Source organism: Scophthalmus maximus, chromosome 13 (genome assembly GCF_022379125.1).
Source record: "Scophthalmus maximus strain ysfricsl-2021 chromosome 13, ASM2237912v1, whole genome shotgun sequence".
Classification (NCBI taxonomy): Eukaryota; Metazoa; Chordata; class Actinopteri; order Pleuronectiformes; family Scophthalmidae; genus Scophthalmus; species Scophthalmus maximus.
Genome location: NC_061527.1, coordinates 11,483,015 through 11,504,727, shown reverse-complemented (window position 1 = coordinate 11,504,727; position 21,713 = coordinate 11,483,015). Strand labels below are relative to the sequence as shown.

Here is a 21,713-nt window from a genome sequence, read left to right as displayed (position 1 = left end):
CTGAAAAACAGAACACAATCAATACAAATAAGATTATATTTCTCTCTCTCTCTCTCACACGCACTCACACAATGTGTCAGGTCAGAAGCAGCATTTAAAGGGGCAGTAAGCGATGCTGGACAAACTCCTTTCTCTCTTCGTTGTTATGATTTTACTGCTATGGCCAGGCCACGAACCCGCGACCTTCGGTATGGGAGTCTGACGCACTGACCACTAGGCCAAAACTGCGGAGTTGCAGCGCCACCCGCTAGCAGGTTTCTTAAGGTGTCGACGAGTGATGTTTACAAACTGCAACTCTGAGGTTGTGTGGTGCGGTCCGCACCATTTTCTTTTTTTCTTTTTTTATTTACAGAGCCAGGCCTGAGCCGGAAACCCAGATTTTTTTTCGGCGCACAAGCAAAAGCAACAGCTGACACACGGTGAGGAAATATTCGCAGATTTCTTACAAAACATGTATTGCTTTAGAACTGCTTACTGCCCCTTTAAAGATGTAAAAAGATGGGGATCTTTTGGGGCATCTTTAGTGTCATCGCCCTCTTCAACAGATCTGTTTATCCCCTGGTCTTTTGGCATCTGCCTCGGAGAGACGCCGTGAAGGACGGAGAGGAGAGAGAAACGACCCTGGGGTGAGCCAGCTGGTTGCAACTTGACATGCTGTTCATTGTTTTGTTGGAGGTGCAGGGGTATTACAATAAATCCTATTCCAGTTGTGCCTGGCATCTGTGCTGTGAAATTGATGAATGTTTAATTGTTTACTTCGGTGGCCGTGATGATCTTCAACAGCCTGTCGAGATTGAGATTCACTCTGAAATGGCATATGCTCTGCATCCTGAATGTGGGATAATCGTTGATATTACAGCTCAGTTTGTTTTTATCGGTGCGCTTTCTGTCACTGCTACAGTTTCACATTATGAACCATACCGACCTCCAGAGAGAAGACATGTTTCTATCTTGGTCCTGCATGATCCCTAGCTTGGCTCTGAAAGCCACTCTGAGTTTGAACACAGTGTGCGACCTCATGTCCAGCAATCGTCCAATCTGCTGTTCCCCCCCTCCCACGACGACTTCCGCAAATGTTAGCTGAGCATTCACTGTTAATCTTGGCAGGTGACTCACCGCCAAAACATAAAACTAATCAGGGAACTAAACATGTTTTCGTCTGACCGTGGCAGAGGCCTTCCTACCCCTCCACATACAAGCACATTAACACTCAACAACTTCCCTTCAAGTTTAAAATCGCAGTAAGAGAAAGATTTGTTTTATCATATCGGTCAAACTACTTCAGATAGAGACGAAATGGCAGCAGCACTAAGCTGATGGAAAGGCTGCATCAAAACTGAGCCAAAATGAGAAGTGGTCCTCGCAAAGAAACAGTGAGGGCCTGTGCTAATGTTGCACAGAAATGACACGCGTTCTGTGCTTGTCCTTTCCATGTTGATGAGTAAATGAAGAAATCACCATTTAGCCATGTAAGAAGTCATAGAAAGAACAAGTCCTTGAATTAAGTAAGGAAGAATCATGCCAACTTGCCTCCTTAGCAATTTGAATAAATTGAATCCACCCCATAATTACAATTAGCACAGTGTGAGCTGATGATTGAAATTGTGCTCACCAGGAGTGAGTAAATGATGGGTAATGGGGGTAATTTGGTTTTTAAATTCAAGAACTGACACTTGAATCTCGACTGATTGATGCATGTGCCGTGAATGATTCAAGCCAGTTGCCAGCAAAGATTGTATTAAGATGCAAGGTGAGGACAAGGCACAAATGACTTCTTGCTGGAACATTTCTGTGGTGTTCTCCCAAGAGGCCGGACGAGTGGAAGAACAGACAAGCCCACGGTCTCTGGGGGAAATCAGACAAACAACAACTGCACCTTTTCTATCATGTGCATGTTCAAAATGAAGTAAAAGCATGACCTAATAATGCCAACATTAATGGCAAATGTCAACATAACAGACCAGTTTAGACTTCAACTTAAAACACATTGAATCTTTAGACTTCCTTGTGGAGACAGTATTCAGTGTTTCACATCCACAGTTTTTTGGGGGTTTTAGAATGGCGTTTTAAAACTAAAATGGATTCCCTCCACACAAGCTTCTAAGCTCCGTATCAGAAGTAATCCCCGTCCATACTGACATACCCAAAATGGCGTATGCTGGCACAATATGCATACCTTCCAACAAGAGTCACTTACTGGTTTGTCCACTGTATTAAGACATATCCACCAACAGTATCCATCTATAACCGTACTGGTTGACATAACCCCAATGCCAACTGTCTGTGGCCGAGTTTGAGTTGTATTCAAACCGGAATGCTGCTGCCAGAGAAGATCTGCTGCCATTGGAGCTGATGTGACATTGTCTAGCGGACGTCTGACTGGTGGGTTCAGATTTAGCTCTAGTCTCTGCTCTACTTGTTTTACACTGATGTATTATTCCCAGATTCATCAGTTTTATTGAAATACATTTTGGATATATTGACAGTTCATATAGATTTAATACAAAATGTTATGATTTTCTTTCTGCTATTATATACTAGTATATACAGTACAGTGCAACCATTTATCCACTTTAGAAATGTAGATAACCTACCTGCCACACTGGTTATTAAAACACCACAAAGTACAAAAACGCGTCCGACTTCTGGGATGATGTTGACAATACACTTCACTAAAATATTTCATACAATAAAACCGTGCTCACCTTTTCTCACCCTTGTACCACTCGAATGTTGGAGAAGGCACAGCAGCCGCCTCGCACCTTAGCAGAGCTGTGCGCCCCAGACCAACTCCGTGGCTTTTCATCTCATGGATGGATGGGGCAACTGGAGAACACAAAGAAACAGTGTGAGTAAGGAAAAAAAGAAAATGCCAGTCAAAAGATGCAGCAGAGTCATCACACGCATAAGGGCAATTTAAAGGTTTAAAGTGACAGTCTGACATAGAGCACAGGGGAATGAGGGTTGTTGAAGTAAGAAATGACGGCCTCTGACTTCCTGGTCAGTGCACACATTACAGTGTAAACTCAACACTCAGAATCTACAGAGGTGGAGTTGGGGAGGGGAGAGGGCAGCCATCCCCAGTGTTAGGAAAATGAAATGAAATGCACTGCATGGTGATAAATGGCTTAATGGAAGTTCAAAGACTCAATGGCAGAGGCAGGTTCTGTAAATGCAGAATGAGGATCCTTTCATGTGCTGAAATGTGCTGTAAATCTCTTTGGCGGTGTCACGAAGGCAGCTTTACATATGGACAGATTCTTAAGCAGCAAAGTCTTTTGGAACTTCAAATATTTACCCTGCTTATTGTAACACAGCCTTGAAAGAAACAAAAAACAATGAACTGAAGCTATATGGACTTACAGCAATGGACAAAGCACGTCAGACAAAAGGATTTTCCAGCACTTTTACCTTCCCTTTAGTCACAAAATGGGAATGGAAATGTTTCATTGGTAATTATTGGCCATTATCAGAGTAATTTGGAATTCATAAAGTGCGGAGGTTAAGAGATTGTGGATGAGGAGTGTTGGCTCTAAGCAGAGCGGATCCTCACAGAACTGAATGTATTCCCACTGGTATTATTATGACTGTTCCCCTGCTTCTTCATTAATCAACACATGAGAACTAATCATTATAAGGCGTAGGGCTCGATCTGACAGGGTATTGTGTAAACTCGGCTTGACTCCCAAAAGCCTGACAAATGACAAACAACCAATCTGAACGACCGATCAGATGCACGGCCAGCTGACGTACGGTACAAGCAAAATTACTTTCTCCCAGTCACATAGACTCAGATTAAAAGCGTGGCATATTATGACACATGGACGAAGCCTGCACTCTTAGGGTCAATCCTGCAGCCAGCAGCGGATTGGCCAGCCATGTCTGAAAGTAAGATGTGGTGTGGACTATTCATATTACTGACAATGAGCCTTTAAGGACGACCTGTCAGTCAGAGCTCTAGTCTGAATCCAGTGGAACGGCTTGGCCAAGTGCTTGCAAACCTTTATGTACAATTGCATTTTGAAATGTTCCCCAAGGATGACCTCGGTACAGACTACTGCAGCTTCCCTGGCCAACACAACCCCAAGGTACTAACTGGCCAACACTGCGAGCAGTTTAAATTGTCCATTGTCTGTTCCTTCAAAAAACAGGGTATTCCTGATGTGTATTCCAGGTATGTGACAGTACAAACATGCTTCATTATAGAAAATATATGCATTTCCGAGGTATTGTAAACATTTTGACCTCATTCCAGTGAAGATAATTCATAATGGATAGTCTGCGAACATGTGAGAGTCCACGTGGATGAATGAGATGGGATGCAACAGATCTGTGTGAGGTGAAAAAGATACATGTGAGCGTTACATGCACATGTGGTGTATGATCATAGGAGAGGCACAGTGAGGTGACAGTGTGCTCTGTGATGATGGATGCCCTTTCACCACCCTGCTCCTGCATCATAATGAGCACATTCATATGACTACTGTATGTTGATTTTCTGTCCTTTCTGTCCTTGCACATACTTTTTTTTTTTTTTTCGCCTCTTCCGTGGCTGAGCTGAATAATTACGAAGGACTTGAGACGGTGAATCAGGCGCAGGTTTATCCTGGAGCTTCTCCTGTTCATTTATCAGTGTATGAAAAGTTGGATGCCATGCTGCGGGGGCATTATTAGACCTTGTCTGGATGTGCTCGCTGTGACTGTGTGCTTGGGTGTGTAATCTGTGGTTGTGTCTAACCTTGTGTCTATGAAATATCTAAAGAACATTTTTCTGAGGTCCTGATCTGTATCTATTTTATCCAGAACCAGCCCAAGTGATCCCAAAAAAACAGGAAGCTGCGTAAGCAACGTTCGCCAGGAATACTAAAAAAACAGAGGAGGACAAGGAGATGAAATTGTAACCGATCTCTACAGCACAGTCATATACATAAGCAATAACAAGTGTGACCAAATCAATGCATTATGTTGACCGACAGAGGCTTAGTGAATCCTCATAATCCTTCATTGGTGTCAGTGCGCAGGGCCATTGATTATCTGAAGCTTCTGAAAGCGCCAGGGTGACCCAGCTGTTGCACTGTACAGTTACTGGGACAGTGGACATGGCGGCCCAGGCAGGTGTGTCAATACACATTGAGCCACTGTCGTTTATGCTCACACTGAGAACACAAACCCATTTACTCCTTTTTTTGGCAGGGGGAGCATTTTTGATGTGGTCCCTTTTATTTAGTACCAACTGGATCAGCTATTTGCCAAAATGAACACAGTGCTTTCTTCATTAGACTCTAAGTTGGAACTTGGATTGCTGCCCTCTATCAGAAGTTGGATAAAATCTTGGCAAGCACAATTAGATTGAAAAAAACAAAGTAATAAAGGAAATCTTGCCGGTCAATATATAGTATGAGCACCACAGACTATCCCTCCCGGTGGTATAATTGAAGAGGTAATACAAACCCTGATCCAGTGTTGTTTCAGGCATATATGTGTTATCTATCATCTCATAAATTTTCACAGGATTAGGGTCAAAAGCAGTTTGGGCCAAAGTAAATGTCCTTCCTATCACTCAATCATCCAACTGTTGCTACATGCTGGAATAAAGAAAAATATCCCCCGTAGATTTGAATGTGGTCCAAAAAGCTAAAATTTTATATGCATATCAATAATATGAATTCTTTCCAATTTGGAACTTGGCACTGGGATCTGTTAAGACAGATCACAGCCATAAAATCCAGTCCAATCCAATAATTCCAATTTCAACTTGCTGGCATGTCCTAAATCATCATATATTGTGCAATGCACCATCAGGATTTGGAGAGTAATGCAAAGTAGTGCACTAAAAATCATGAAGGCCCAATAATCCAGGTAATTTAGTGGCCGGAGAATGCTTTGGTGGTGCTGTAAATCATGCCGGGAGTCATGGCGACTCCAACAGATGGGGATGAGGGGTTGGGTCCAGGAATAGCACAGGCGCGGCAGAAGAAATGGCTGCTGTAAGGTCCCGCCGGGTTGACAAATGACCAGTTGTGGGTTGACTCCTTTTACATTTGCATCATGTAGAGGCTGTCATCAAAATAAAAACGACGGTTCAAGTATGTATATGATGAATGAAATGTTTGACCTCGCGAATATTAATGGGCAGAGTTTGTTTGGAAAGCATCGCACCTTAGTGTTCACTGAGTTGCTTGCCTTAAGCGGTCCCGATGTGACTATTAATGATTAATTGGTGTGCTTCAAGATTGAATATGATTTATTTAGCTACAAACCATTGTTTGCCAAGAGAACCCACAGAACGCAGGCATTTTAATTAAAAGATCAATTAATAACCCTACCTCTTCAGCCAGATTTGAAAATGAGTTTTCATTGCAATTAAGAAATGGACTCATCAGTGCATGACTTATCAGCTTACACACAGAGACATTGTTCCTCGCTGCCATCTGTGGGCTTGGTTGTCCTGTTTTTTTTCTTTCTTTTTTTGTCAGTCAGGAATGGTTTTGTTGCCAAGATTTATTAATTCATTAAGATTTCTATTCAGAACAGCTAGGGAACATTGTGTTCCTTCTTTTCATACAATGCAAAGCGTATAAATAACCAGCTTAGCGTACAGGATTGTGTGGGTTGACAGCGGCAGGGATTCAATCCATTGTCTGCGCTATACACTGAATGATTCAAGGTACACACGCCTACTTTTATATGACTAAATACATATGTGCGATTGTGGGGTGCTCTGACGAGGACCACTCTACAAGCAAAACACATGGAAATTTACTTAATGCATAGAGAGTCCCGTAAGACACAGCCAACAAAAAAGTTAGTCCGGTTGTAGGCATTTGAAATATGCAAATTTATTAAATTGCAGACCACGCAAATAGATGAAAAGTCGCTGTGTGTCAATCTGTCCTGAAGTGGTTCTATCAAGAACATTTATTCTGCAGAAGATCAAGATTCCGCTCATTTATTCATGCCCTGCATGCAGCAAGGAATCCAAATAGCAATCAAGACGAGAGCTTTGGAGAGATATAGAGAGATGGATTTACATCCAAACAGCTTGAGGGTACTGGCTTTAACTCTACTTAGGACTGGATCAGAATCCAATTCTAGGAAGCCTTCTCTTTTGAATTGTAAGCCACAGTATTTCAATGGACACCGCAAACTCTCGTTGAATGCTCAGCCGGGACTTTGTGTCTGATGTTGAGATACTATACCGACAACAGATTTCATTGAACTGTGGAATGAGCATTCATTCTACCTTTGATCCAACAGAGTTACCCACCACTGCACCAAGGCAGAGGACACACACACGGACACACACACGGACACACACACGGACACACACACACACACACACACACACACACACACACACACACACACACACACACACACACACACACACACACACACACACACACACACACACACACACACACACACACACACACAGTACTGTATGCAGGACGTGCATTTCATCAAATGTAAATGCTCTGCACACCTCTGCAAATGTCACAGTGTATAATTATTCTTCATTAGGGAAAAAATATATATAAATACTGTGTAAACATGCCCACACGCCGCTAAATGCTGTTTACTTTGGTGTCATTCCTTGACATTGTAATTTTGGTTGGTCATGAAGATGTGTCCGCAGACCACGAGTAAACAAGTTTTGACTCATATTTATCTGAGATGGTTGACTCCCCTGAACAACTCTGTCAGGGGAGTCAGAGGAGCATGTTGTGGGTGTATCTACCAGGGCAGGGCCTGAATTCCAAACAGGCCCGGATGACCGGGGCTTTACCGGAAAAGGAAGGGTCGGAGCAAACAAAAGACAAGGTGATGTAAAGAATTTCAAAGTATTCCCAGTATGTCCCCGCATTTCAATTATGCTCAAAAATCTATCAATACAATTTCTCACAGCGGTTCTATGCATTCACGCTCATGATTAATAATAATTTAAAAAAGATCACTCTTTTGTTAGCCAATTACTGTACGCAGCGACTCTTCTTTTTATGAACACAGCCGTGGCGAGTGTCTGAGCAGAATCCACAGCCGCGGGGTACTGGAGGATGAAGGGGGCGTACAAATGGCTGGCAAACTCGGAAGCACAAAGTGCACAGCTTCACTCCGCAAAGCAAGTGAAACCATGGCTCGGAAGAAAAAAAACAAGTGATGTTGAAGAGAGAAACGACTGAGCTGGTTCAAACCTGAGCCGACATCAGAGGGGACGCGATAAAAAAGAAAGAGAAAAGTCCCATCTCCTGCGTTAGAGGAACCCAATTATAATTCAGATGTGTGTCCAGCTATTGTAGGGCACTAAGGGGAGTAATCTGCTCTAACTTTCCCAGAAATGTGGCATAACTAATAAATAAAATAAGGTCTTTGCATCAAAAAAAATCAAAGACAAAAAATATTCCCCAAAACCAGGGGCCTCCCTTCTCTTCTCCACATCAATAATTCAAACAGCTGTGCTACTAACATCTACCAGCATCAACTGATTTGCTACTTTGGCACATTTATTAACTGAAAATTGACTCGTGGCAGCTTTGTGATTATCGCATGGACAGAGAGAGACGATCAGAACATCTGGCGCGGCATCAGACAGCTTGAGTCGAAGCATACGAAACGGTGACGAGCAAATAAAATGCGGCGCGGCAAGACAGTTGGTCGCCTGTGCTCTTTCCACGTGCCACTGAAGTTTGGGCAAACTGCCGGACCCCATCCTGCAGCCTGGTGGTGTTCAAAGTCTGTAGTGTCACTCATCGAATGGGGAGTGAAGGGAAGACGGCTCTCTCTCTCTGGAGGGAGAGGGAAGGTCAGCACCTTTGATTTAACAGCTTGAACAAGAAACTTATTTTTGTTATTGTTTCACGAGTATGAAGTTAGTATTGGACGCTTTCACTCTACGACAAGGTGGCTTCATTAAATAATCAAATCACTGGCTTTTTATCTCCGGTGGAGGTTTTCCACGGTGGTTTCCATCGACTCAGCCACCGAGATGTGATATTTATGCCTTTGACTCTCACTGTGCGGCGAGAATTTCAGCCAATAGCTGCGCCCACCTGCAGTGAAGATGAATATGTAGATTTGGGAAAAGTAGGTCAGAGATCAAATTTCATCAGGTAAGAAAAATCACCGCTGAAATATCCTTTCAACAAGCAGGGCTTTTTGAGCCAATCTGATCCCAGCCCAACCTGCTCCGTGACTGCCACCATTCAGGTTGGGCTGATAAAAGAATCCAGTCGCCGTTCATTCATCACCAGGCGGATGAAAACAAGAGGCACAAGCCAATAATTTAATTAATGCTGTGTGATTAAGGTAGTCTTTTGAGCCCCTCCGAAGCAATCAAGCAGAGGTTAAATGTACTGGACTTAACACTTGGAAATAGCTGCACAATGACAATACCTCCTCATATCATAGAAAGCCAAATGGCAGGCTCAGTGTTATGGAAGGCCTACTGTTATTAAAACTCCAAACATGTTGGAGCTTAATTTTGTTTCCATTACTCCGGTTTGCTTATTTTAATTAGTGCCCCTAATCTGCAATTAGCCCAGAGGTCAACTATACTCTTCGCTTCTAAAGGAATTGTTTTGAAAGCAGAGACGAACTGTTTGGACATGTATTCAATTAGACTGTTAACCCATGAAATGTCAGTGTCACTCACTCCGATGCCGCCTCATTAGAATGATAGAGGGGAAATGGTGCGGACATGACTGATTGATGTTTTTGACTTAATTTAATTGAACTGCTATTAAGGGGAAGGATGCTCTGAGAGCACAAGACAATGGCCTCCTTAATCATTGAATGGGAAATTCCAATGGAACCTGTGTGAAAAATGAGACTTACAGTGCAGAGAAGTGGTGTCATAATACTGCATGATATTATAAAATGAGTTCACTTAAGAATGTTAAAGTAAAACTGACAGCTGCGGAATCTGAAGAACGTTTAAACAGTTTAGATTGTGATTTTGTTAAACAGCTGCATCAGCATGTGTCCATCGAGTTTAACGTTTTTAAATAAAGTACACTTTTCTCCTCTAACCGTGTAATTATCCTTTGTTGTTTCAGTTTCAATGGCAGCTAACGTCTTTATCTTAATTCCGAATTTGGCACACCGAAAAACTCATCAATACCCCGCGCTCCGAGGCGCCGGGTGAATACGGCCTGATGTGTGACAGTGGAGCATGAATGATGCAGTAGATTGGGACATGGTGCAAATGCCTCTCTCCTCTCCGTCAGAGAGGGAGTGCCAGGGCGGAGAGGAGGCAGCGGAGGGTGGCCACCAGCTGGCTCGGGCCCTGCCTGCTGTGGCCATATCAGCCGCTCCAAAGGACAACTGTAATTCATTTATTCAGGCCCCTTATCTTTGTAAATGAGCATGTGTCACCAGTCACCGTGCTGGAGGAGTGAGGAGGCAGCTTTTAATGAAAAAAAATAAATAAAATACCAACACATTCGCAAATGTTTTGAGAGCTGAAACTGATTAGGGCTGCAACGGTATGAGATTTTCAGGGGTGTGAATATATCACAGATTATTATTAATATTGATAATTTCAGATAAAATGCCCCTTCAGGGCTTGATGCTTAGTTTTTTACTCAAGGACATGTCTAAGTTAAAAAATCTAGTGGCACATCAAGAATTTAAGTAGCGCAACGAAAACATGTCAAATAATGTGGCTTTACAAAGCAAAATTATTTAATTCAGCTGAATCTACACTATTTACAAAAGGTTTTAACTATTTCTGCTTCAATGGCTCAATAATTCTTAGTTCTAAATGTCAATAAAGAAGGTCTGCTCAGTCCATTTACATAGATATCCGCAGTCCCGCTGCCCCCTGCTTTAAGCTCAGCCAGTGGTCCACAGCAGGACCGGGATCAGAAGTCGCACCTCAAGACCCGTCGAAGCTGATGTGCCTCAAGTCTTATTACTGTTCGCTGCCACCATGGGCTCTGTCCCACCTTCTATTTTGAAGTCGTGAATAATTGATTCCTTACTATTGCATCTGTAGCTAGATGACTAGATCTAATTAACTCGCAAAACTGTCTAACTATCCAGCTCAGGCGTGTTCAAACGCTGTGTCTACAGATATCCTTGGTTCAGGTTAGAGGCCGTCTCGTTGTCATTGTGGATTATTTTGTCCCTTTGATTGATTGATTGCTTGGTTGGTTTTTGAAACTTTGAATTAGTGAGAAATGAACTGAACTTATTTTCTTGGCACCTTGCTGCCATTTCAAGATGTTGACAACCAAAGTTGCATTTTGCTGCGTTAATGTCTGCAACGTGTGTTGTTTATGCAGGTCTTACTGTCGCATAGCACTATGAACGCCAAACAGCCGCAATAAAATACAGCACCTTTCACGTGTGAGGTGCTTATGAGGCCAGAAAAGTCTGATGATGTGGCGTAAGCTCAAACAGGACGTCAAGAATTATGAAATACTATAACTTGAGAGGGGGGAGCGCAAAGATTAATGCCTTGTGCAGACACAGGGTGTCCCGTCACCTTGGCTGAACTAATTACTGCAGACAGATTTGAATAAAGACCTTCCAAAGAGACACGGCATATGTGTCAGAAGAACTGCTGCAAGAGAGGTTTCATGTCCACATCAACGCTGTCCGATTACACCATTTGCAATCACATACGTTTAAAAATAACATAATACCTTAATGATGCTGATATTTTTTTACCTAACTCTTAGGTTCATGAAAACATAAATAAAGCACATTATCTTAAAAAGAAATTGTATCATGCTGTGTTCCTGAAAATAATTTGGAGATGATGGTTTTCAGTGAACAAGTCTCGTTTTAACATATACACTTGGTATCCAGCTACTTCTTTTGATAACAGTGTCCAACAAACTGTTTGACGTGGTTTTACATATTTTAATCCATAGCATTTCGAAGAAAGGTCTGTGGCTGGGTGCAATACACAACCTCAATTTTTCAGTACAGAAGGCAGAGTTTTGTTTTAGAGACATGTTCATATTACACAACTAGAGGATTATGCAAAATATCACAATAAACAGAAATTATAAACAGTTTAAAAAAAAACGATTTAAAAAAACCATTAGACATCATTAATTAATGGAGTCTACAAAAGATACACGGACGATTCTCTTCATGTACGATACAGATCCATAATAAAGAATGAGTAACTGGTCAATGAGAGCTCTCCAGCTCTGGCAGCATCAGATAAGTGTGGGCAGCAGGCAAATATCACCTCAACGCTTGACCAACTACAGCGTTCTCCCACTCGCTGCGGTGCTCAAGCTGCGGTGCTCAAGCTGCGGTGCTCAAGCTGCGGTGCTCAAGCTGCGGTGCTCAAGCTGCGGTGACTTTGTCTGACAGCGGAGGGAAGTTTTCCTAATCAATACACTTCATGGCAAACCCACATAGTGCTGCTGTCTCACTTTAAAACGTGGCATCTGACTGCGACATGGCTTATCAATAATTGTGAAAATGTCCTTTGTTTTTTTGTAACAGTAAGACACTGGCAGTTGTCAAAGTACTTTTCATCCTTGAGCCCGTGTCTCAGTCGAGTTATAAATAACTGGCCTCTGAAACTTCACTCAGGCCCGGCTCATTAGAGCACAGGCATTACACACACATAATGGCCACAAGACTTGGTTTTATAACGAAGCCAGAACGAGAGCTGCCTCAACACAGAGAGGTAGAGATAAGTACACATATTTTTGGACTCAAAGTTATTGTGGTGGGGGGGATTAAATTGTCAAAAAATAGTAAAAAAAAATAAAATATTCAATTTCCTAAAAGTTGAATTGAGAAACTTGCACAATTAGCTTTGAGGATATGACTCAGCAACTGGGCCAGAAGAAGCCTGCTGTAGCTGACTGCCTGATGAGCTTGGCCAAAAGCGAGATTTAGCACAGGGCATCAATGCAGATCCCCCATGAATAACAGTGAAGTAAAGGAGCACTTTTCAAAAGAGAGAGAACGGCAATAACTGTCCAGCACACGTTCCCGCTCATACTCACGGGTGGCGATTTCCATGTGACCACGCCAGCTAAAGCCCAGTATCATTCATTAATGCCCTGGCTCCTCATTACTGTCTCCTCGCACTTTTTGAAAGACTCATTACCTGCATAATGGAATAGTGCTTAGAACAGTCAGACCTTTCCTTAGTGTGAATTAATCACCTATATGGACAGACAAAAAGGGAATTCTCACATTGAATATTCAGAAACTTCGAGATCCGGCTTTCCACTTTTTCAAACTTCTAAAAGGTAACACTTTCTTGAAGCGCGCAGTCGGGGACATGACAGTCGTATCACTGAAGGCAGCCCCGATGTCGCTCATGTGCCAGCAAGGCCACGGTAGGAAAAAAAGATAAAGGAAGCAAGTAGGAAAACAGAGATATACTTACAGTTGACTGTGACTTTTACTGTTTTGGTGTCAGGAGAGGCGATGTCATTTAAAGCGCTGCATTCGTAGTCTCCAGCCTGGTCCCTTGTGATGCCCGTGATGTTAAGATATTCGCCACTCTCATGCTTCTTGGCTGGAAATAGAAAAAGGGAGACAGAGTACTTACACCGTGTCTACAAAGAATACAAACACAGCACACAACGCACACACTCAGCAGATATATATAGCGCCGGGCTTTCTGTAACCTACGGTTAGTGAGTGGAACCCCCTCATTTGTTGTAAATAGCTTTTAAGTTTAAGTCTGAGTAGAAGATGCAATCCTATTAGGTATTCTACTGAACCCCCGATTACCTTCCTTGCAACTTAAAATAGCGGTGCATCGATCCACTCAGACAGACTTGACGGCAGGAAATAAAATAATGGTGCATTTCCAGTCATCCACTCATCATTTGCTCAAGTCCACACCTCACAACTAGAGCTACTTCCTGAAAGACAGACACATTTGAGGGCTCAATGCACATGTCAGTGCTTTACAGTTAGCCAACGGTGCCAAAGGCAGGAGCGGCACAGCCCCATGACTGGCACATTGGCAGGGGTGTAGAGCGGCTTAAAAAAAGTTGGAGGGGAGCACAGATCCTCACAAACGTGTATTCTCTGGAATGACCAGCAGATGGCGACTCCACTGGTTGCAGAAAGAAGTCTGGTAAGTGTATGAGAAAACGACTCTACTTGTAACTTGAATTATAAAGTCAGTGAACATTTTCCTGAGAAGTTTGTGGTCTCAATCTCTAGTTTCAAGTCTTCTTCAATACAACATGGTGTCCATTTTGTAAAGTAGGTCCAATTTAAAATAAAGTAAACGATAAATCACGGTATGCATCGGAGCGTGGAAACAGCATGATTGACAGCTAGTACTGTCCAATGGGTGAAGGCTGGAGGTGATGGTGGACGTGCAGTGGAAGAGCTCTCAGTCAGGCCCACCCCTCCTCCCTCCAAATATGGTTACTTCTGGTTTTGAAAATAAATATACTACCAGATAAATCAAAACAAGATGGCAATGGCCAAAATGCTAAACGGGCAGCTCACAAAACAATGGGTGGGCCATGGTAAGTTGGTAATGACTTACTACACATCTGTATCTCATAATTGATGTGTTGAAATGCTTTTGTGATAAATGGTTACAGGCTTGCAGCATGTACTGTATATGTGGAGAGATTGTCCTCTGCCAGGATCCGCATTTGTTCCAACCCAGTGCTGCTCAGTGGGGAATCCATTTTTCAGGGTGGTATTGGTGGTTTGGGATAAAATGTGTGTGAACTGATCTGGGAAGCGGAGGGGACAAACAGAGTGAACAATAATAACAACAAAACTGAACTCAACGCATTCTTCAGAAAACCATGAAGACCCGACACTGACTAGGCATATCTCAAAAAGAGGAGCCCAAATCAAGAGAATCCATGCTTCAGGAGCGGTAATGCTCCCATTCTCTGCCGCCAAGCTGAACCTGAAAGGGAGATGAATTCTTAGATAATGTCACTTCCTTATTCTGCCACGCTGGCACCTTTTTATCTGTCAACTGCGATGTCAAAAACACTTGAAGCTCAAGGCACTGTCGATAATGAGCTTCCCCGTCTCCTCTCACACTGTTGTGGTGGCAACAATGAAGTCCAAGAGTCTTGGCAAAGGTATTAGTGGCTAAACAAACAACAGCATAGGAAAGAACACATTTGAAAAAAAACAGAAAAAAAAAACAAACAAGCACTGGATGTGTCTCAAAAACAGACCCATTAATATGCCAAGAGTGCTCAGGGATGGAGACATAAGACAAAGGGCTCTATTTTTGTGACGGTGCACGACACATGGCTGCGCATTGCACCAGTGAAGAGGCAGTTCTATTGGGTTCAGTCAATTTATCTACAGAATGTGCCAGTATCGTGGTCAAATACAAGTTTGATGATGACAAACATAAAATGACTAGATACAAATGTATCAATGACTACGAAATGTGTATATGTACAAGACTAAGCAACACTTTTGTGAATAATATCATGGGAAAATTGGCTTGACCTAATATCTGCCACATTGGGAATGGGAATCTCTGCAGGTTTGAATTAAACTTCGACAGTGTGGTTGATGTGGCAAGCGTTTCTCGATTTAACTTCCAAGTCCAGGTGATTTCCTGTGCAGCCGCCCTGCTGACACCTATAACCTCAGTCCCATGCTGTAGTTATAACAGATGCAGTGGAATCACATATCTGTTTCACTGAACAAGTTTATCCGCGGCTCGGCAAGGGCTACCAAAGTCACTAGCTCTACTTTAAAAAAGACTTCACATATTCCTTAAAACTGTGGAAATGGATTCTACAAAAAGCAATTTTTTTTGGGGGGAAAAGAGGAGTGTGTTTATCTTACCAGCCTGCTGTCTGTCTCACAACAACACTGCTTAGAAAAGAATATGGTTAAAAAAAAAACAATGTCATCTCATTGCCATTTGTGTTTGAGGGAAGCAAATTTATTTGGGTAATAGTGAGTAGCACCGTGGAACAAAATGTCTGTTTAAGTGCCATTTACAGAGTCATGATTTTAATTTGAAGGTCTATCAAGATAGGTTTACATGCTGTAACATTAAAAATATACATTATTTGTATGATAAATAACATTACTGCAGCGTCTCTTTTCAGATATGGAGGTTCTTAATTGAGTGAAATGACTTAGGAGTATTTCATGATAAGAGCTGTACGAATTCTTTAAAGGCTTAGGAAAGGTGCTTCAATGCTTCCTTTCATATCTCCTTTATCATAGGGTACACTGGACGTTCTGGACGTGGAGCAATATTTAACGTGAAGTGCCCTGCACAAACTTAAAAGATTGAATGGGAAGTAAAAGAAGAAGAGTATGAATATGACCCAGAAGGGACGCAAGCCCTCATGTGCTGTAAGTTACCGTAGCCTATGAAGCATTTCCATCTCATGCCATAGGGCGGTCGTGTGAATAAATATGAGTGGACAGGAGCGTGAGCAGACATTCTCAATGTGACGACCTTTTCCTCTCAGTTTCGCAGCCTGTATTATTGTTTTTATTAAAATTCCAACCTAGGTAATGAATAAATATTTTTCACAATCTTTTTTTCAAGCTATTTCACACACTAAAGGAAATGGAAAACCCGAAAAGTATAGCACATAGTAACAGCACTTTTTAATGAAGTTGTTTCATCCACCATCATTTATTTATCTGTTTAATAAACCTAATTTCAACATCAGGCGCCTCTGCAATGTATCAAAAATCCTCGTCGTCACATGGATGTTACAGAGAGAGGTAGTGGTTTGCTCCTAAGATTCACTATTATTATTATTATTATTATTATTACTAGATACGTCCAAAATGTTTGGCTTGCAGTTTGCAGTTTGCAGTTTGCAGTTTCTAAATCGAGAAATGTTTGGTCATAACAGATGCCAACGGTGTCACATTTACTGATACCTCTAAAGGTGCGTTCGTACCAAACACAAAGCAAATATCTTTCCCGTTCTCTTTTGGACACGGATGTCAGTGAGTCTGGGAGTTCAGTAGACCATTGGTGGGTTTACACTACTGAACAGAGTGTCCGGCTTGTGATCAATGCTAGAAATCACAGCACATACAAATGTTTGTTCTTGTCTGCCTTTCATGAAGAATAATTTTTTGTAAAACAAGAAAAAAAAACCTCCAGACTTTCAATAGTCTTTATGTCTCAGTGCCCCGCGGTGGCATGGTTGACCTGTACACTGGCCTTAATGCACAGCTACATTGTATTTCATTGTAATGTGGAATAATGATACCCAGTATGTGGAAATCCACTGTGTGCACTTGTGTCTTTTACCGGGGCAATGAAATCAAAAGCACTGACCCATGAGGCCAAGTATGCTTGATGCTTCCAATACCATTTACCAAATGGCTGGTTCAAATGTCGTGGTTGCCGCAGAAAATCACAGGAACTTTGTCACCACTTGGAAAAGAAAATCAACCAATCCCGTATTTGCCGCCGAGGGAGGAAGGTGGTGTAGGGCATGTAGAGCAATCATTGTTCATAAAATAAGAAATGTTATATAAGAAATGAAACATGCGTTGAAAAATAATACTGTTAGATTCATCTTCCTGGAAGATGGTCGCGTGGTAGTGGAGGAGCCACAGACTGAGACTGGAGAAAGGCTTTTCAACATTATTTCTAAGACTCTACTTTTGTACTCGGTTTGACCTGAAATTGGGGTGGTGTCTCCACCTGCCCAGACGACTCCCAATGGTAAATGCAAGTGCAAAGGATAATTTTCCTGGCTTCAGTTGGCGATGCACTTACAGAACTCTACAAACGCCTCTCATGCGGAGAGTAGCTTATCAGATGGTGAGCCTTTTGAGCCGTTTTAGATTTTTCTTTTTCTTTTTTTTAATACAGTTTTACAATTTGAATGCAGTTAATTCAGAATCCTATTTGGAGTAAAGCACTAGGTAATTATTTTCATCATTTTGTTTATTCAGATTAACTGAGCATTTCGTTCTTGTATATAAATGTCCTGAGATCGCAGTTACAAAGGCTAGAAATATATATATATATATATACAATATATGATAATAATTCTTATCAATGCTACCATCTATTCTTGTTTTGTAGGATGTATAACATACTTTGCTTTTAGTTAACTGAATACCAAAATAAGGGATGAAGATATTAATGTGTTAGTTTCACACAAGACACTTTAATATGATAGAAATCCAACCGCCCACTGCGCGCTCCACCAACAGCACAACTGCAACCATGTCAATCACACACCCCGATGCATTCAATGCTCTATGATCTAGTTTAACTCTAAATGGGACCATGATTTACAATATGAACATCATGCTGTGTTGAAGAAGACTTGAAACTATAGCGATTAAGACCCTAAACTCATCTGGAAAATGTTTACTGACGTTATAAATCAAGTGAGTCATTTTGTCATAGACTTCTATAGAAACCGACTTCTTTTTGCATCCAGTGGAGTCGCCCCCTCTGCTTGTGATTCCATATAAAACAGACTTTAGGCACTTGTGCACTGGCTTCATTTTCGGACCCAGTGACTACGTCCATGTCTATATACACTCTATGCTCCTAACAGACAACGTGAGCTCCACATCACTGAACAATGAGGAACAGACACAACATGAACCAGAGACTCTGCCGAAGAGAACAACTGGGATTCATTCAGAGCAGGAATGACGCATCGCGTCAGCGTGTATTTAAGTGTAATCCAGTTTAACACCATGGCAATTAAGCTGTCGCTGTCTTAATTATGGAAACTGGCATTGAGGAAACAATACAACATGCTAAGATACACTAATAAGGGGGAAAGCATTTCTCGTACACACACAGACATGTTGGGTTGATCTGCACAGATTCCTGAAAGGCTTGATGAGTCCCAGTAAGTGGAGCCAATAACCCTGCGTGAACAGTACCACATCATTAAAATTGGCATTTCCAAAAAAAGATCACAGCCATTGTCAATGTTGTTTTTTTTGTCCAAATGTCTGCCTGTTCTCAGTTTCCCTTTAAATCCCAGGCTCAAAGTAATTGGCACAATTGAGGAACTGGTGTGAGTAATAGTGACTCACACGTTCGACAGTAGCCTTTAATGACATCCACAGGTGGCATGCAGGCTTCTAATTTAACCGAGGGAGCTAAATGTTCCGTTCTGCAGGTGCCCACGGATGCGATGTAAACAAGAGGCCTCCTGCCGGCCGGCACTCGGGCCCTAATTATGGAGCCATGTGCTGATGATTCAGCATAAAAAATTTAAAAAATTAAAAAAGCTTCTAATGGCATTTCTGAGATGGTCAGACATTAATCAAGCCACCAAGATTAGTCAAGAATTTATACATACACACGCAAACACACACACGCGCACTATGGTTTTAACTTTACTAATAACCACAGAATCAACACATTTGTACATGTAACATACTGAATGTAACATGACTTTTTCAACCTATAGCCCGACTGATATGGATTTTTGGAGGGCAATGACGATACTTTATATGTATATATTTATATATGTCAATGACTAGCTTCCTAAAATGAAGTTATCAAACCCTTGTGATAAAGAAATGTCATTGAGGCTTAATATCTGCTGCAAAATTAATTTTCATACCTCGCCCAAAAGATGGTCCAAATTTGAGGACATGATGATTTGATATGAAATGTGGCGGTAGAATGAATTCTGACCTATATTATTAAGGGTAATATTATTTTTGCTTGTAACTAAGACAGTACAGTAATTTAAATTACTGAGCCACCATGTATTTTATTTGTAAATTTCATTTTAGTTTATACATTTATCAGTTAAGATATTTTTTTCTTATATCATCTTCATCTAAATATGAATATATTTATAAATATTTTTTTGTGGTCTTACAATTGAACACATATATTAATACAGATCCTTCTGAAACAATGGGGGGGGGGGGGGAAATCTAATTAGTCTAAAGTCCTTCTTGATAAATGGAAGACATTTATTTTTTTTTCAGGCAGGATCTAGTTGCATCATCCTGCCCAGGCTGCAAATGGTATTCCTATCGATTAGGCAGGAAGAGGGCTCTGCAAAGGTCAAAGAGGCCATTAAACAAGAATTGCATTGCATCCTTGATTTATACTTTGGAGAATATTATATATCGAGTGCTAAACCTTGACATTACAGTCAACATAAACTGACATCACAATATGCACCCTGAACATGAGGAAACACAGAGAATTAGGTATGAATGTCTTCTAGGAGAAAATAACATGTGCTGAAGTTGTGAGTAATGTAGAACCGTGTGTGTATGTGTGTGAGAGTGCATGCTGATAAATAGTTGAGAAACTGACAGAGGCCCTTCTCACCTGAGGGAGATGTCACTCCAAGCAAATTAAAGAAATCATAGCAAGGTTAATTTCACATTCAGTGCCAATGCTGGCTAAGTGCCGTTGCAGTAAGCAATTTCCCGCAATTGTGTAGGGGAGCTGTGAGTACACTTCCTTCAGGGCTGCAATACACAGATAGGGCAGGCATCATAGAAGAATCCATTATAGCATAGAGCAGCATTTTCTACATCAATTTATCCTTTTAACTCCTGAAAATGGAGAACAACCCACGCTGCCACATTGTGCACTGCTGCCTCCTGGCCCCAACTCAAGGTGTGGGCCAGAGCGAGGGGGTAAAATCTCACCGTGTGCAGGGGCCTGTCTGAGAAACAGGGTGTTAGTCTGCCTTGATACATAACACCTACTCTGCTCCCTCGCTGTCAATCTGGGGCTGTGAAAATCCAGAGAGTGGAAGTGGGCCAAAGGAGCCTCGAGTCGTGTCTGATTGCATGTGCTGCCACCTCTGTGACCCGTGGTATTACCTCACTGTTACTGTCTGTGCTGACGTATTAAGCAAAATGCAGGGAAACACGAGTTCAGGTGCTGGACGTAGCAGGGTTAAGCGCTTCATGGGACTATGGTGAGAAAAAAAAATGCTTCAACAAGACTGATAGTAGGACATTTCATAGGGCAAAAATAATTAGCTAAGTTTGACTAAGGGAAATCCATGTATGTGATTGGCACATTTTATCTGTTTAGTGTATTAGGGGTTAATACATGAAGCAATTCTGTTGTTACAGTAAAAACATGCCAAATTTTTGAATCATATTTTTTTGTTTCCAGAAAAAAACGTATTATACATTTGATAAGGCAGTTGAGCGTGTGGAATATAACGATGTGGTTAGTAAGAAGTACATCACGTAGGTGGTGGGAGATGAATCCCTCAATCTCAGAGGATTTAAGTTGAATATACGAAATACTTTTTACTCGCAACAACTGAACAAAGAGTTGACTCCATCATACAGCTCAGCTCGACTGTGCTTAATGTTTAATTAACTGACTTGGCCGCCACAGTGTGAGGAATCGAATCAATCTGTCGAGCTTGGCCAACGCAGGAATACTTGAACACATGAAAGACACTGCAGAATGTGAATATAAGAACAGGAAAAAGAAGAAAAAAAAGAATTAGATTGTTTAGTATTTAAACGTATTCCATTTTCTTTAGGTAATCAAAATGATTTGCTTTTTGAGATAAGATGAGGTGCAACAAAAATGAAACAAAAACACATACGTGTATATTCCATAGCTACAAAGTAAGAAAGAGAGAGACGAGGATAAAAAAAGAAAGTCAGACTGGAATGTTACACATTGTCAGGAAGGTCGCACTAACATCAGCCAAAATAAAACTGTGAAGATAAAGAGCTAGCTGCAGCCCTCAAACCCTGTGGACATTTTATGTCCGGATTAATTATTTGACTTTTGAAGAAGCTCCTCCAGAAGA

General features: G+C 41.6%; 1 protein-coding gene across 2 annotated transcripts in view; it reads right to left on the bottom strand.

Annotated features, from left to right (window-relative positions):
- The window catches only part of negr1 (neuronal growth regulator 1), a 128,802-nt gene that overhangs the window by 43,013 nt on the left and 64,076 nt on the right, over positions 1-21,713 (bottom strand). For both annotated transcript variants that reach the window (XM_035648039.2, XM_035648040.2), the window contains exons 4-5: positions 13,370-13,501; positions 2,706-2,826 (exon numbers count right to left, since the gene is read on the bottom strand). In XM_035648039.2, coding sequence (XP_035503932.1) covers positions 2,706-2,826; positions 13,370-13,501 — 253 coding nt within the window. The remainder of the gene's footprint in view (positions 1-2,705; positions 2,827-13,369; positions 13,502-21,713) is intronic.